Source organism: Oncorhynchus gorbuscha, unplaced genomic scaffold, assembly GCF_021184085.1.
Source record: "Oncorhynchus gorbuscha isolate QuinsamMale2020 ecotype Even-year unplaced genomic scaffold, OgorEven_v1.0 Un_scaffold_2914, whole genome shotgun sequence".
NCBI classification, from domain to species: Eukaryota; Metazoa; Chordata; class Actinopteri; order Salmoniformes; family Salmonidae; genus Oncorhynchus; species Oncorhynchus gorbuscha.
This window is the reverse complement of record NW_025747301.1, coordinates 34,217-51,525: the sequence shown is the minus strand read 5'-3', so window position 1 is coordinate 51,525 and position 17,309 is coordinate 34,217. Positions and strand designations below refer to the sequence as shown.

At 48.5% G+C, this 17,309-nt stretch overlaps 1 protein-coding gene across 1 annotated transcript in view; it reads right to left on the bottom strand.

Moving 5' to 3' along the window:
• Positions 1–509: 509 nt before the first annotated feature.
• Positions 510–17,309, bottom strand: part of LOC124027043 (bone morphogenetic protein receptor type-2-like) — a 49,311-nt gene continuing 32,511 nt past the window's right edge. Inside the window, exons 8-14 of the mRNA XM_046339602.1 lie at positions 16,169–16,329; positions 14,277–14,405; positions 11,252–11,334; positions 8,933–8,945; positions 3,758–4,002; positions 1,277–2,472; positions 510–724 (exon numbers count right to left, since the gene is read on the bottom strand). Coding sequence (XP_046195558.1) covers positions 510–724; positions 1,277–2,472; positions 3,758–4,002; positions 8,933–8,945; positions 11,252–11,334; positions 14,277–14,405; positions 16,169–16,329 — 2,042 coding nt within the window. The remainder of the gene's footprint in view (positions 725–1,276; positions 2,473–3,757; positions 4,003–8,932; positions 8,946–11,251; positions 11,335–14,276; positions 14,406–16,168; positions 16,330–17,309) is intronic.

The window sequence follows — 17,309 nt, the reverse complement described above, 5'->3', positions numbered from 1 at the left end:
GCACCTAAAAGCTGTATCCTATTGCACAATTTAAATCATGATACAAAACCAAAAATGAACAGAGCATGAAAAAAGTGAAAGTGGACAATTGTGTGTTTAAGACCATAGAGTCAGTCATGTCTGGAGTCCTTATGGTGCTGAAAGACAGAGCAAATACTATGACTGTTTAAAGGCTCCAGAGCAGCCTGCCTCATGGTCACAGGCTGAGATTTCAACTGGAGAAGACCCCATTATACACATAGACAAATTAAACCACAAGGAAGAGATTGCTGCATAGCTGGATTCAACAAGCAATGTCAAACGGGACACAACCAACTGCTGTTACAACAACACACTGTCTGTGTTGTCCCTCTGAAGGTCAGAGTTCAGAGACGGGACACAACCAACTGCTGTTACAACAACACTACTGTCTGTGTTGTCCCTCTGAAGGTCAGAGTTCAGAGACGGGACACAACCAACTGCTGTTACAACAACACTACTGTCTGTGTTGTCCCTCTGAAGGTCAGAGTTCAGAGGCGGGTGTCGCTGGGTTCAGAGGTCAGATAGACAGCGGAGCTGGACTTGGGCCGGGCCTGACCTTCTCCCCTGTTGTTGTTAACCTCTGACCCCCTGGTATCTGTGGTGATGACCCAGGTGGCGGGTCGCCAGCGCTTCAGGGAGTACGGTGTCTTCACACGCTTCTTAATCTTCTCCCCTGTTCCCTGGTTCTGGACCAAGGCCTCCCCTGGAACACAAACACAGGGTTAAGGTCAGGGGGTAAGGGTGTGAGGGTTAGGGTCAGGCTGTGAGGGTTAGGGTCAGGCTGTGAGGGTTAGGGTCAGGCTGTGAGGGGTAGGGTCAGGCTGTGAGGGGTAGGGTCAGGCTGTGAGGGGTAGGGTCAGGCTGTGAGGGGTAGGGTCAGGCTGTGAGGGGTAGGGTCAGGCTGTGAGGGGTAGGGTCAGGCTGTGTAGGGTCAGGCTGTGGGGTAGGGTCAGGCTGTGAGGGGAGGGTCAGGCTGTGAGGGGTAGGGTCAGGCTGTGAGGGGTAGGGTCAGGCTGTGAGGGGAGGGTCAGGCTGTGAGGGGTAGGGTCAGGCTGTGAGGGGTAGGGTCAGGCTGTGAGGGGTAGGGTCAGGCTGTGGGGTAGGGTCAGGCTGAGGGGTAGGGTCAGGCTGTGAGGGGTAGGGTCAGGCTGTGAGGGGTAGGGTCAGGCTGTGAGGGGTAGGGTCAGGCTGTGAGGGGTAGGGTCAGGCTGTGAGGGGTAGGGTCAGGCTGTGAGGGGTAGGGTCCCAGTGAGACCAGGTCTGGTGGTGAAGGACAGGTCCAGGGAGTTGGGTCTCTCCGGCCGCCGGCCTCCTTTAGGCTGCCTGAGTAGGGCTTCACCTCTCATGGGGACAGGGTTGGGGTCAGGTCCAGACAAGGAACCAGACACAGAACTCTCCCCCAGGGAGCAGGGGGTCTCTCCACTGGTACTTCCTCCTGCTCCCTCCTCCTCTTCCTCTCCTCCCCCATCACTCTCCCCCTCTCCCTCCCCCAGTACCAGTCCGTTGCTGTTGTTGTTGTTGTTGTTGGGCCGTGCGTTAGAGGAGTGGACATCTGGTTGTCCTGTCTCTCTGCTCAGCAGGGGTTGGTGTTCGTCTGGGCTGGCAGTGATCAGCCCCAGCTGGCCGTCCTCAGAGCTCTGGGGGTTCGTGCTCTGAGTTAGAGTGAGCCCCACCGTGCTGCTGGCGCCCCCTGCTGGCGAGGACCCGGCCCCATGCCCGTTCACAGAGAGGTCCCGTAGGACCAGCAGGTTGTTGGTGGCGCTGACCCGGTGGGGCTCGGAGACGGCGGTGACGTTGGACACGCCGTTGGTCTTAGCTCCGCCCTCTACCTGTCGTAGATTGGACTTGCCACGGCGACCGAATTTAAACCTCAGAGAGGATGAGTCTTTCTTAGGCGGCTTGGTGCGGAGCAGCAGGCTGGAGGGTCGTTTGGGGAGGTTTTGCTGCTTGGGGAGAGGGAACACGGCGGGGGGAGACGCCTCGGCAGCCATCTTGATGAAGGGGAAGAGCAGGGAGGAGGAGGCGGGGCTCAGCAAGTCCGGAGAACAGAACTGTTTCTGGCTGTGTTCCATCAGGTTCTCATCAGAACTCTCCTTCAGGTTCTTATCCACCTCCCTGGGGTCCAGCTTGGTGGTCTCCAGATCCTCCTGGGTCAGGGTCAGGTGGAGGTTAGGGTTGGGGTCATGACCCTGGCTGGACTCTGAGATGAAGGTCATGGTGGTGAGGGAAGAGGAGGTTCCAGCGGAGGGGTTGCCGGGGAGACGGGCGTGAGCCGCCTGCTGCCGCTCGTAGTTTATAGAGTTCCTGTTCCTCTCTCCAGCCACACCTCCATCTCTCGTCCGGCCAATCAAAGCGGAGGGGGTGTCGCTGTGTGTGCTCTTGCCCGTGCCGTCCTGCTCCTCGATGTAGGACGAGGCAGGGTCAGGGCCGGACTGTGGCCCCATGCGGTTTCTGTTGGGGTCACAGTCACGTTAACAACACAACAGGTACTTATCACCAAGGAGGACTACAAGGTGTGTGTGTGTGTCGTTGTGCAGTGCAGTTGGTATGAGTAGGTATGAGTGTAAGGGTGTGTGTGTGTGTGTGAGGTACAGATGGGTTGAGTGGAGGGTGTGGTGTATAGTGTCTGTACCTATCATTGAACAGTGTGGTACAGTAGAGGGTGTGTATAGTGTCTGTACCTATCATTGAACAGTGTGGTACAGTAGAGGGTGTGTATAGTGTCTGTACCTATCATTGAACAGTGTGGTACAGTAGAGGGTGTGTATAGTGTCTGTACCTATCATTGAACAGTGTGGTACAGTAGAGGGTGTGTATAGTGTCTGTACCTATCATTGAACAGTGTGGTACAGTAGAGGGTGTGTATAGTGTCTGTACCTATCATTGTACAGTAGAGGGTGTGTATAGTGTCTGTACCTATCATTGTACAGTAGAGGGTGTGTATAGCGTCTGTACCTATCATTGAACAGTGTGGTACAGTAGAGGGTGTGTATAGTGTCTGTACCTATCATTGTACAGTAGAGGGTGTGTATAGTGTCTGTACCTATCATTGTACAGTAGAGGGTGTGTATAGTGTCTGTACCTATCATTGTACAGTAGAGGGTGTGTATAGTGTCTGTACCTATCATTGAACAGTAGAGGGTGTGTATAGTGTCTGTACCCATCATTGAACAGTAGAGGGTGTGTATAGTGTCTGTACCCATCATTGAACAGTAGAGGGTGTGTATAGTGTCTGTACCTATCATTGAACAGTAGAGGGTGTGTATAGTGTCTGTACCCATCATTGTACAGTAGAGGGTGTGTATAGTGTCTGTACCTATCATTGAACAGTAGAGGGTGTGTATAGGGTCTGTACCTATCATTGAACAGTGTGGTACAGTAGAGGGTGTGTATAGTGTCTGTACCTATCATTGAACAGTGTGGTACAGTGGAGGGTGTGTATAGTGTCTGTACCCATCATTGAACAGTAGAGGGTGTGTATAGTGTCTGTACCTATCATTGAACAGTAGAGGGTGTGTATAGTGTCTGTACCCATCATTGAACAGTGTGGTACAGTAGAGGGTGTGTATAGTGTCTGTACCCATCATTGAACAGTAGAGGGTGTGTATAGTGTCTGTACCCATCATTGAACAGTAGAGGGTGTGTATAGTGTCTGTACCCATCATTGAACAGTAGAGGGTGTGTATAGTGTCTGTACCCATCATTGAACAGTAGAGGGTGTGTATAGGGTCTGTACCTATCATTGAACAGTGTGGTACAGCTGCTACCAGTAGGGTTGAGTGTGGGGCTGACAGACTTGGACTGGTCCCAGATCAGCAGTAGTTCAGCCATGCGCTCCTCTGCACACTGAGCGGTCAGCCTGGCCTCGGCATCCTGGTCCCAACAGTCCTCCATGGTCTCCTTCAGGGACCGCACCGCCTGAGGGAAGGTTACAGAGGATAACCATACCATACCACACCATAACATACCACACCATAACATACCACACCATACCACACCACACCACACCATAACATACCACACCACACCATAACATACCATACCACACCATAACATACCATACCACACCATAACATACCACACCATACTACACCATAACATACTACACCATAACATACCACACCATAACATACCACACCATAACATACCACACCATACCACACCATAACATACCACACCATACCATACCACACCATAACATACCACACCATAACATACCACACCATACTACACCATAACATACCATACCACACCATAACATACCATACTACACCATACTACACCACACCATACCACACCAAAACATACCATACTACACCATAACATACCACACCACACCATAACATACCATACTACACCATAACATACCATAACATACCACACCACAACATACCACACCACACCACACTATAACATACCACACCATAACATACCACACCATACCATTGGCCCCCAATGGTGGAACAAACTCCCTCACGACGCCAGGACAGCGGAGTCAATCACCACCTTCCGGAGACACCTGAAACCCCACCTCTTTAAGGAATACCTAGGATAGGATAAGTATTCCCTCTCCCCCCCCCTTTAAGATTTAGATGCACTATTGTTAAGTGACTGTTCCACTGGATGTCATAAGGTGAATGCACCAATTTGTAAGTCGCTCTGGATAAGAGCGTCTGCAAAATGACTTAAATGTAAATGCATACCACACCACACCATAACATACCACACCACACTATAACATACCACACCATAACATACCACACCATAACATACCACACCATAACATACCACACCACACTATAACATACCACACCATAACATACCACACCACACTATAACATACCACACCATAACATACCACACCATACCACACCATACCACACCACACTATAACATACCACACCATAACATACCACACCATAACATACCACACCACACTATAACATACCACACCACACCACACCACACTATAACATACCACATCATAACATACTACACCACACCATAACATACCACACCATACCACACCATAACATACCACACCATAACATACCACACCATAACATACCACACCACACTATAACATACCACACCACACTATAACATACCACATCATAACATACTACACCACACCATAACATACCACACCATACCACACCATAACATACCACACCATAACATACCACACTATAACATACCACACCACACTATAACATACCACACCATAACATACCACACCATAACACACCATAACACACCACACTATAACATACCACACCACACTATAACATACCACACCATAACATACCACACCATAACACACCACACTATAACATACCACACCATAACATACCACACCACACCATAACACACCACACTATAACATACCACACCATAACATACCACACCACCATAACATACCACACTATAACATACCACACCACACTATAACATACCACACCACACCATAACATACCACACCATACCACACCACACTATAACATACCACAACATACCACACCACACTATAACATACCACACCATAACATACCACACCATAACATACCACATCATAACATACCACACCATAACATACCACACCATAACACACTATACCACACCACATCATAACATACCACACCATAACATACTACACCATAACATACCACACCATACCACACTATAACATACCATACCACACCATAACATACCACACCACATCATAACATACCACACCATAACATACCACACCACACTATAACATACCATACCATAACATACCACACCATAACATACCACACTATAACATACCACACCACACCATACCACACCACACCATAACATACCACACCATACCACACTATAACATACCACACCACACTATAACATAGCACACCATACCACACCATACCACACCATAACATACCACACCATAACATACCACACCATATCACTCTATAACATACCATACCACACCACACTATAACATACCACACCACACCATAACACACCATACCACACCATAACATACCACACTATAACATACCACACCATACCACACCATACCACACCACACTATAACATACCACACCACACCATAACATACCACACTATAACATAACACACCATAACATACCACACCATATCACACTATAACATACCACACCACACTATAACATACCACACCACACCATAACACACCATAACATACCACACTATAACATACCACAACATACCACACCATAACATACCACACCACAACATACCACACCATAACATACCACACCATAACATACCACACCATAACATACCACACCATAACATACCACACCATAACACACTATACCACACCACACCACATCATAACATACCACACCATAACATACCACACCATAACATACCACACCATACCACACTATAACATACCATACCACACCATAACATACCACACCATAACATACAACACCATATCACTCTATAACATACCATACCACACCACACTATAACATACCACACCACACCATAACACACCATACCACACCATAACATACCACACTATAACATACCACACCATACCACACCACACTATAACATACCACACCACACCATAACATACCACACTATAACATAACACACCATAACATACCACACCATATCACACTATAACATACACACCACCACACTATAACATACCACACCACACCATAACACACCATAACATACCACACTATAACATAACATACCACACCATAACATACCACACATAACATACCACACCATAACATACCACACCATAACATACCACACCACACACACTATACCATACACATCATAACATACCACACCATAACATACCACACCATAACATACCACACCATAACATACCACACCATAACATACCACACCACAACATACCACACCATAACATACCACACCATAACATACCACACCACACTATAACATACCACACCACACTATAACATAGCACACCACACCATACCACACTATAACATACCACACCATAACACACCACACTATAACATACCATACCATAACATACCACACTATAACATACCACACCACACCACCACACTATAACATACCACACCACACCACCACACCATAACATACCACCACACCATAACATACCACACCACACCATAACATACCACACCACCACACCATAACATACCACACCACCCCATAACATACCACACAATAACATACCACACCACACCACACCACACCATACTACAACATACCATACCACACCATAACATACCACACCATACTACACCATAACATACCATACCACACCATAACATACCACACCATAACATACCACACCATAACATACCACACCATACTACACCATAACATACCACACCACACTATACCATAACATACCATACCACACCATAACATACCGCACTACACCATAACATACCATACCACACCATACTACACCACACCATAACATACCACACCACAACATACCACACCATGCCACACCATAACATACCACACCATACCACAACATACCACACCACACTATAACATACCACACCACACTATAACATACTACACCCCACCATACCACCATACCACACCACAACATACCACACCCCACTATACCACACCATAACATACCACACCATAACATACCACACCATAACATACCACACCATAACATACCACACCACAACATACCATACCACAACATACCATACCACACTATAACATACCACACCATAACATACCATACCACCCCATACAACACTATAACATACCACACCACACCATAACATACCACACCATAACATACCACACCATACCACACTATAACATAGCACACCATACCACACCATACCACACCATATCACACTATACCACACTATAACATACCACACCATACCACACCACACCAACACACCACACCACACTATACCATACCATAACATAACACACCACACTATAACATACCACACTATAACATACCACACCACACCATACCACACCATACCACCACACCACACTATAACATACCACACCACACTATAACATACCACACCATACCACACTATAACATACCACACCACACTATAACATACCACACCACACCACACTATAACATACCACACCACACTATAACATACCACACCACACCACACCATAACATACCACACCATACCACTCTATAACATACCACACCACACCACACTATAACATACCACACTATAACATACCACACCACAACATACCACAACATACCACACCATAACATACCACACCACCACAACATACCACCACACCACAGCACACCATACCACACCATACCACACCATAACATACCACACCATAACATACCACACCATATCACTCTATAACATACCATACCACACCACACTATAACATACCACACCACACCATAACACACCATACCACACCATAACATACCACACTATAACATACCACACCATACCACACATACCACACCACACTATAACATACCACACCACACCATAACATACCACACTATAACATAACACACCATAACATACCACACCATATCACACTATAACATACCACACCACACTATAACATACCACACCACACCATAACACACCATAACATACCACACTATAACATACCACAACATACCACACCATAACATACCACACCACAACATACCACACCATAACATACCACACCATAACATACCACACCATAACATACCACACCATAACATACCACACCATAACACACTATACCACACCACACCACATCATAACATACCACACCATAACATACCACACCATAACATACCACACCATACCACACTATAACATACCATACCACACCATAACATACCACACCATAACATACCACACCATATCACTCTATAACATACCATACCCACCACACTATAACATACCACACCACACCATAACACACCATACCACACCATAACATACCACACTATAACATACCACACCATACCACACCACACCATATCACACTATAACATACCACACCACACTATAACATACCACACCACACCATAACACACCATAACATACCACACTATAACATACCACAACATACCACACCATAACATACCACACCACAACATACCACACCATAACATACCACACCATAACATACCACACCATAACATACCACACCATAACACACTATACCACACCACACCACATCATAACATACCACACCATAACATACCACACCATAACATACCACACCATACCACACTATAACATACCATACCACACCATAACATACCACACCACAACATACCACACCATAACATACCACACCATAACATACCACACCACACTATAACATACCACACCACACTATAACATAGCACACCACACCATACCACACTATAACATACCACACCATAACACACCACACTATAACATACCATAACATACCACACTATAACATACCACACCACACCACCACACTATAACATACCACACCACACCACCACACCATAACATACCACCACACCATAACATACCACCACACCATAACATACCACACCACCACACCATAACATACCACACCACCCCATAACATACCACACAATAACATACCACACCACACCACACCATACTACAACATACCATACCACACCATAACATACCACACCATACTACACCATAACATACCATACCACACCATAACATACCACACCATAACATACCACACCATACTACACCATAACATACCACACCACACTATACCATAACATACCATACCACACCATAACATACCATACCACACCATACTACACCACACCATAACATACCACACCACAACATACCACACCATGCCACACCATAACATACCACACCATACCACAACATACCACACCACACTATAACATACCACACCACACTATAACATACTACACCCCACCATACCACACCATACCACACCACAACATACCACACCCCACTATACCACACCATACCACACCATAACATACCACACCATAACATACCACACCATAACATACCACACCACAACATACCATACACAACATACCATACCACACTATAACATACCACACCATAACATACCATACCACCCCATACAACACTATAACATACCACACCACACCATAACATACCACACCATAACATACCACACCATACCACACTATAACATAGCACACCATACCACACCATACCCACCATATCACACTATACCACACTATAACATACCACACCATCACCCACCAACACAGGGCCCACACTTACCATACCATAACACACCACACTATAACATACCACACTATAACATACCACACCACACCATACCACACCATACCACCACACACACTATAACATCACCACACTATAACATACCACACCATACCACACTATAACATACCACACCACACTATAACATACCACACCACACCACACTATAACATACCACACCACACTATAATTACCACACCACACCACACCATAACATACCACACCATACCACTCATAACATACCCACCACATCACACCACACCATAACATACCACACCATAACATACCACAGGTAACATCCCACCATAACAGGGCCCACCACACCATACCACAACACACCATAACATACCACCCATACCACACTATAACATACCACAACATACCACACCATAACATACCACACTATAACATACCACACTATAACATCCCAGTAGACCAGGCCCACCATAACATACCACAACATACCACCACACCACCACACCATAACATACCACACCATAACATACCAGAGGTAACATACCACACCACAACATACCACAACAGACCAGGCACCAGGGTTACCACACCACACCATACACACCATAACATACCAGGTCATACCACAACATACCACACCATAACATACCAATATATATATAAATATATGCCATTTAGTAGACACTTTTATCCAGGGTTACAGTCATGGTTACATTCCTGGGGTGGTCCCGGGATCGAATCCACTACCCTGGCGTTGAAGCGCCATGCTCTACCAACTGAGCTACAGAAGGACCACACCACAACACACCACACAACACCATACCACACCATACAACACACCATAGCACACCATACACCACACAACACCACACCATACAACACACCATACAACACCATACAACACACCATACCACAGGTCTCCCAGGCTGTTTTCCTTCCAGGCCCAGGGTTGGGTCTGTTACATCTCTGGACACCAGGACCTCATGTCCTCAAAGGAAGGGTGGCCCAGGGCCTGGAACGCCACCTGGAGGTCTGGGTGATTCTCCTGGAGAAAGGAGGAACCAGAACATTAAGGTGAAGGTCTCCCAGTGATTTGACAACCCATTGTGGTCAGGAGTAAGTCTGGGCTACACCTCATGAAGGTCTCCATTAGACCAGGGCCCAGGTTTAGAGGTCAAAACACATCTCAGTGCTAGAGGCGTCGCTACAGACCCTGTTTCAGCGGTCTAAAACACTGCATCTCAGTGCTAGAGGCGTCAGTACTCTCATGAAGGTCTCCCAGTGGACCCTGTTTCAGCGGTTAAAACACTGCATCTCAGTGAAGGTCTCCTACAGACCCTGGCCCAGGGTTAAAACACTGCATCTCATTGAAGGTCGTCCAGTAGACCAGGCCCAGGGTTAGCGGTCTAAAACACTGCATCTCAGTGAAGGTCTCCCAGTAGACCCAGGCCCAGGGTTAAAACACTGCATCTCATTGAAGGTCACTACAGACCCTGTTTCAGCGGTCTAAAACACTGCATCTCAGTGCTAGAGGCGGGTTACAGACCCTGGTTAGATTCCAGGTCTGTCACATCCGGCCATGAAGGTCTCCCAGTGGGACAATTGGCCCAGGGTTGTCCGGGTTAGGCTGGGGTAGGCCGTCATTGTAAATAAGGTTCTTAACTGACTTGACCTAGGCCTCAGGGTACACCCCAGAAGGTCTCCCAGTAGACCATGCCCAGGTTTAGAGGTCAACACACCTCATGAAGGTCTCCCAGTAGACCAGGCCCAGGGTTAGAGGTCAGTACACCTCATGAAGGTCTCCCAGTAGACCAGGCCCAGGGTTAGAGGTCAGTACACCCCATGAAGGTCTCCTAGTAGACCAGGCCCAGGGTTAGAGTTCAGTACACCTCATGAAGGTCTCCCAGTAGACCAGGCCCAGGGTTAGAGGTCAGTACATCTCATGAAGGTCTCCCAGTAGACCAGGCCCAGGGTTAGAGGTCAGGGTTATTACCTGGGAAGAGGTCAGTACACCTCATGAAGGTCTCCCAGTAGACAAGGCCCAGGGTTAGAGGTCAGTACACCTCATGAAGGTCTCCCAGTAGACAGGGCCCAGGGTTAGAGGTCAGTACACCTCATGAAGGTCTCCCAGTAGACCAGGCCCAGGGTTAGAGGTCAGTTCATCTCATGAAGGTCTCCCAGTAGACGGGGCCCAGGGTTAGAGGTCAGTACACCTCATGAAGGTCTCCCAGTAGACCAGGCCCAGGGTTAGAGGTCAGTACACCCCATGAAGGTCTCCTAGTAGACCAGGCCCAGGGTTAGAGGTCAGTACACCTCATGAAGGTCTCCCAGTAGACCAGGCCCAGGGTTAGAGGTCAGTACACCCCATGAAGGTCTCCCAGTAGACCAGGCCCAGGGTTAGAGGTCAGTACACCTCATGAAGGTCTCCCAGTAGACCAGGCCCAGGGTTAGAGGTCAGGGTTATTACCTGGGAAGAGGTCAGTACACCTCATGAAGGTCTCCCAGTAGACGGGGCCCAGGGTTAGAGGTCAGTACACCTCATGAAGGTCTCCCAGTAGACCAGGCCCAGGGTTAGAGGTCAGGGTTATTACCTGGGAAGAGGTCAGTACACCTCATGAAGGTCTCCCAGTAGACGAGGCCCAGGGTTAGAGGTCAGTACATCTCATGAAGGTCTCCCAGTAGACCAGGCCCAGGGTTAGAGGTCAGGGTTATTACCTGGGAAGAGGTCAGTACACCTCATGAAGGTCTCCCAGTAGACGGGGCCCAGGGTTAGAGGTCAGTACACCTCATGAAGGTCTCCCAGTAGACCAGGCCCAGGGTTAGAGGTCAGGGTTATTACCTGGGAAGAGGTCAGTACACCTCATGAAGGTCTCCCAGTAGACCAGGCCCAGGGTTAGAGGTCAGTACATCTCATGAAGGTCTCCCAGTAGACAGGGGGCCCAGGGTTAGAGGTCAGTACACCTCATGAAGGTCTCCCAGTAGACCAGGCCCAGGGTTAGAGGTCAGTACACCCCATGAAGGTCTCCTAGTAGACCAGGCCCAGGGTTAGAGGTCAGTACACCTCATGAAGGTCTCCCAGTAGACCAGGCCCAGGGTTAGAGGTCAGTACACCCCATGAAGGTCTCCCAGTAGACCAGGCCCAGGGTTAGAGGTCAGTACACCTCATGAAGGTCTCCCAGTAGACCAGGCCCAGGGTTAGAGGTCAGTACACCTCATGAAGGTCTCCCAGTAGACCAGGCCCAGGGTTAGAGGTCAGTACACCTCATGAAGGTCTCCCAGTAGACCAGGCCCAGGGTTAGAGGTCAGGGTTATTACCTGGGAAGAGGTCAGTACACCTCATGAAGGTCTCCCAGTAGACGGGGCCCAGGGTTACAGGTCAGTACACCTCATGAAGGTCTCCCAGTAGACCAGGCCCAGGGTTAGAGGTCAGGGTTATTACCTGGGAAGAGGTCAGTACACCTCATGAAGGTCTCCCAGTAGACCAGGCCCAGGGTTAGAGGTCAGTACACCCCATGAAGGTCTCCTAGTAGACCAGGCCCAGGGTTAGAGGTCAGGGTTCATAAGGTCTCACCTAGACCAGGCCCAGGGTTCAAGAGGTCAGTTCATGAAGGTCTCCCAGTAGACCAGGCCCAGGGTTAGAGGTCAGTACACCTCATGAAGGTCTCCCAGTAGACCAGGCCCAGGGTTAGAGGTCAGTACACCTCATGAAGGTCTCCCAGTAGACCAGGCCCAGGGTTAGAGGTCATGAAGGTCTCCCAAAGACCAGTGCCCAGGGTTAGAGGTCAGTACCTCATGAAGGTCTCCCAGTAGACCAGGCCCAGGGTTAGAGGTCAGGGTTATTACCTGGGAAGAGGTCAGTACACCTCATGAAGGTCTCCCAGTAGACGGGGCCCAGGGTTAGAGGTCAGTACACCTCATGAATGTCTCCCAGTAGACCAGGCCCAGGGTTAGAGGTCAGGGTTATTACCTGGGAAGAGGTCAGTACACCTCATGAAGGTCTCCCAGTGAGACGAGGCCCAGGGCGTACATGTCCACCTGCTTCAGAGCCGACTCGCAGTCCCTCAGGTTCACAGCCCCCTCCAGAACCTCTGGGGCCATGTAGCGGACTGTACCCACCTGAAGAGAGACAGAACCAGGGTTTAAATACATAAACCCTAACCACCCAATCCAGAATGTCCCAAGCCATGTAGAAGTTAGATCCCACCAGGGAGAGACAGACGTGGGTTTCAAAGGGTTCTATGGTCTCACCTCACTGATGACATGGGTTCCAAAGGGTTCTATGGTCTCTCCTCACTGATGACATGGATTTCAACGGGTTCTATGGTCTCCCCTCACTGATGACCTGGGTTTCAAAGGGTTCTATGGTCTCCCCTCACTGATGACATGGGTTTCAAAGGGTTCTATGGTCTCCCCTCACTGATGACATGGGTTCCAAAGGGTTCTATGGTCTCCCCTCACTGATGACATGGGTTTCAAAGGGTTCTATGGTCTCACCTCACTGATGACATGGGTTTCAAAGGGTGCTATGGTCTCACCTCACTGATGACATGGGTTTCAAAGGGTTCTATGGTCTCTCCTCACTGATGACATGGGTTCTATGGTCTCACCTCACTGATGACATGGGTTTCAAAGGGTTCTATGGTCTCTCCTCACTGATGACATGGGTTCTATGGTCTCACCTCACTGATGACATGGGTTTCAAAGGGTTCTATGGTCTCCCCTCACTGATGACATGGGTTTCAAAGGGTTCTATGGTCTCACCTCACTGATGACATGAGTTTCAAAGGGTTCTATGGTCTCCCCTCACTGATGACATGGGTTCCAAAGGGTTCTATGGTCTCACCTCACTGATTCAATTGGTTTCAAAGGGTGCTATGGTCTCACCTCACTGATTCAATTGGTTTCAAAGGGTTCTATGGTCTCCCCTCACTGATTCAATTGGCTTCAAATGGTGCTATGGTCTCACCTCACTGATGACATGGGTTCCAAAGGGTTCTATGGTCTCACCTCACTGATGACATGGGTTTCAAAGGGTTCTATGCTCTCACCTCACTGATTAAATTGGCTTCAAAGGGTGCTATGGTCTCACCTCACTGATGACATGGGTTCCAAAAGGTTCTATGGTCTCCCCTCACTGATTAAATTGGTTTCAAATGGTCTCACCTCACTGATTCAATTGGCTTCAAAGGGTTCTATGGTCTCCCCTCACTGATGACCTGGGTTCCAAAGGGTTCTATGGTCTCACCTCACTGATGACATGGGTTTCAAAGGGTTCTATGCTCTCACCTCACTGATTAAATTGGCTTCAAAGGGTGCTATGGTCTCACCTCACTGATGACATGGGTTCTATGGTCTCTCCTCACTGATGACATGGGTTCCAAAGGGTTCTATGGTCTCTCCTCACTGATGACATGGGTTCTATGGTCTCACCTCACTGATGACATGGGTTCTAAAGGGTTCTATGGTCTCACCTCACTGATGACATGGGTTTCAAAGGGTTCTATGGTCTCCCTCCCTGATGACATGGGTTCCAAAGGGTTCTATGGTCTCACCTCACTGATGACATGGGTTCCAAAGGGTTCTATGGTCTCCCCTCACTGATGACATGGGTTCCAAAGGGTTCTATGATCTCCCCCACCGATGACATGTGTTCCAAAGGGTTCTATGGTCTCACCTCACTGATGACATGGGTTTCAAAGGGTTCTATGCTCTCACCTCACTGATTAAATTGGCTTCAAAGGGTGCTATGGTCTCACCTCACTGATGACATGGGTTCCAAAGGGTTCTATGCTCTCACCTCACTGATGACATGGGTTCCAAAGGGTTCTATGGTCTCTCCTCACTGATGACATGGGTTTCAAAGTGTTCTATGGTCTCACCTCACTGATGGCAGCGTTCTCCTCCTCTCCCTGTCGTACCGGCCGGTTCCCCGTCAACTTCATGGAGAGGCCAAAGTCGATGATGACACACGTTCCGTCGTTCTTCACCAGAATGTTCCGACTGTTCAGATCTCTGTGAGACACAGCTGGCTTGTAGAAGTCTGGAGGAGGACGAGGTGGAAGAGGAGGGGGGAAAAGAGGAGGTATGGAGAGAGAAGGAGGGGGAAAGAGGAGAAAAGAGAGGATGATGAGGGATAGAGGGGGAGGAAGAGAGGAGGGAGAACAGAGGAGGGGAGAGAGAAGAGAGGAGGGGGAGGGAGAAGAGAGGAGGGGAGGGAGAGAGAAGGAGAGGAGGAGGGAGAAGAGAGAAGGAGAGGAGGGGTGAAGCAGAGAGGAGGGGGAGGAGGGAGAGGATGAGGGAGAAGAGGGGAAGATGAGGGAGAAGAGAGGAGGATGAGGGAGAGAGGAGGATGAGAGGAGGAGGGAGAGGGAGAAGAGAGGAGGAGGGAGAGGGAGAAGAGGAGGAGGAGAGGGAGAAGAGAGGCGGAGGAGGGAGAAGAGAGGAAGAGGAGGAGGATGAGGGAGAAGAGGAGGAGGAGGAGGGAGAAGAGAGGAGGAGGAGGGAGGAGGGAGAAGAGGAGGAGGGAGAAGAGAGAGGAGGAGGGAGAAGAGAAGAGGAGGGAGGGGGGAGAAGAGAAGAGGAGGAGGGAGAGGAGAGGAGGAGGGAGAGGAGAGGAGGAGGAGGGAGAAGAGAGAGGAGGAGGGAGAGAGAGGAGGAGGAGGAGAGGAGAAGAGAGGGCGGAGGAGGGAGGAGGAGAGAGGAGGAGGAGGGAGAAAGGAGTAACAAGATAATATTTAGAACTAGGACCGGGGTGGTTCATAATAGATGAGGAGAACTGATCCTTACAACCAGGGCACAGGCAGAGATCTATTGACTTGGTGCAGTATCACAGTATCCACTAGAGGGCAGTGAGAGGCCTGTAGAACAGAGCAGTACTCTGGTGATAGTATTGTAGAATAGAGCAGCAGTCTGGTGATTGAACCACAGACAGAGGATGGCTACATTACTACTCCACATTGAAACCCAGCCAGAGGATGGCTACATTACTACTCTACATTGAACCACAGACAGAGGATGGCT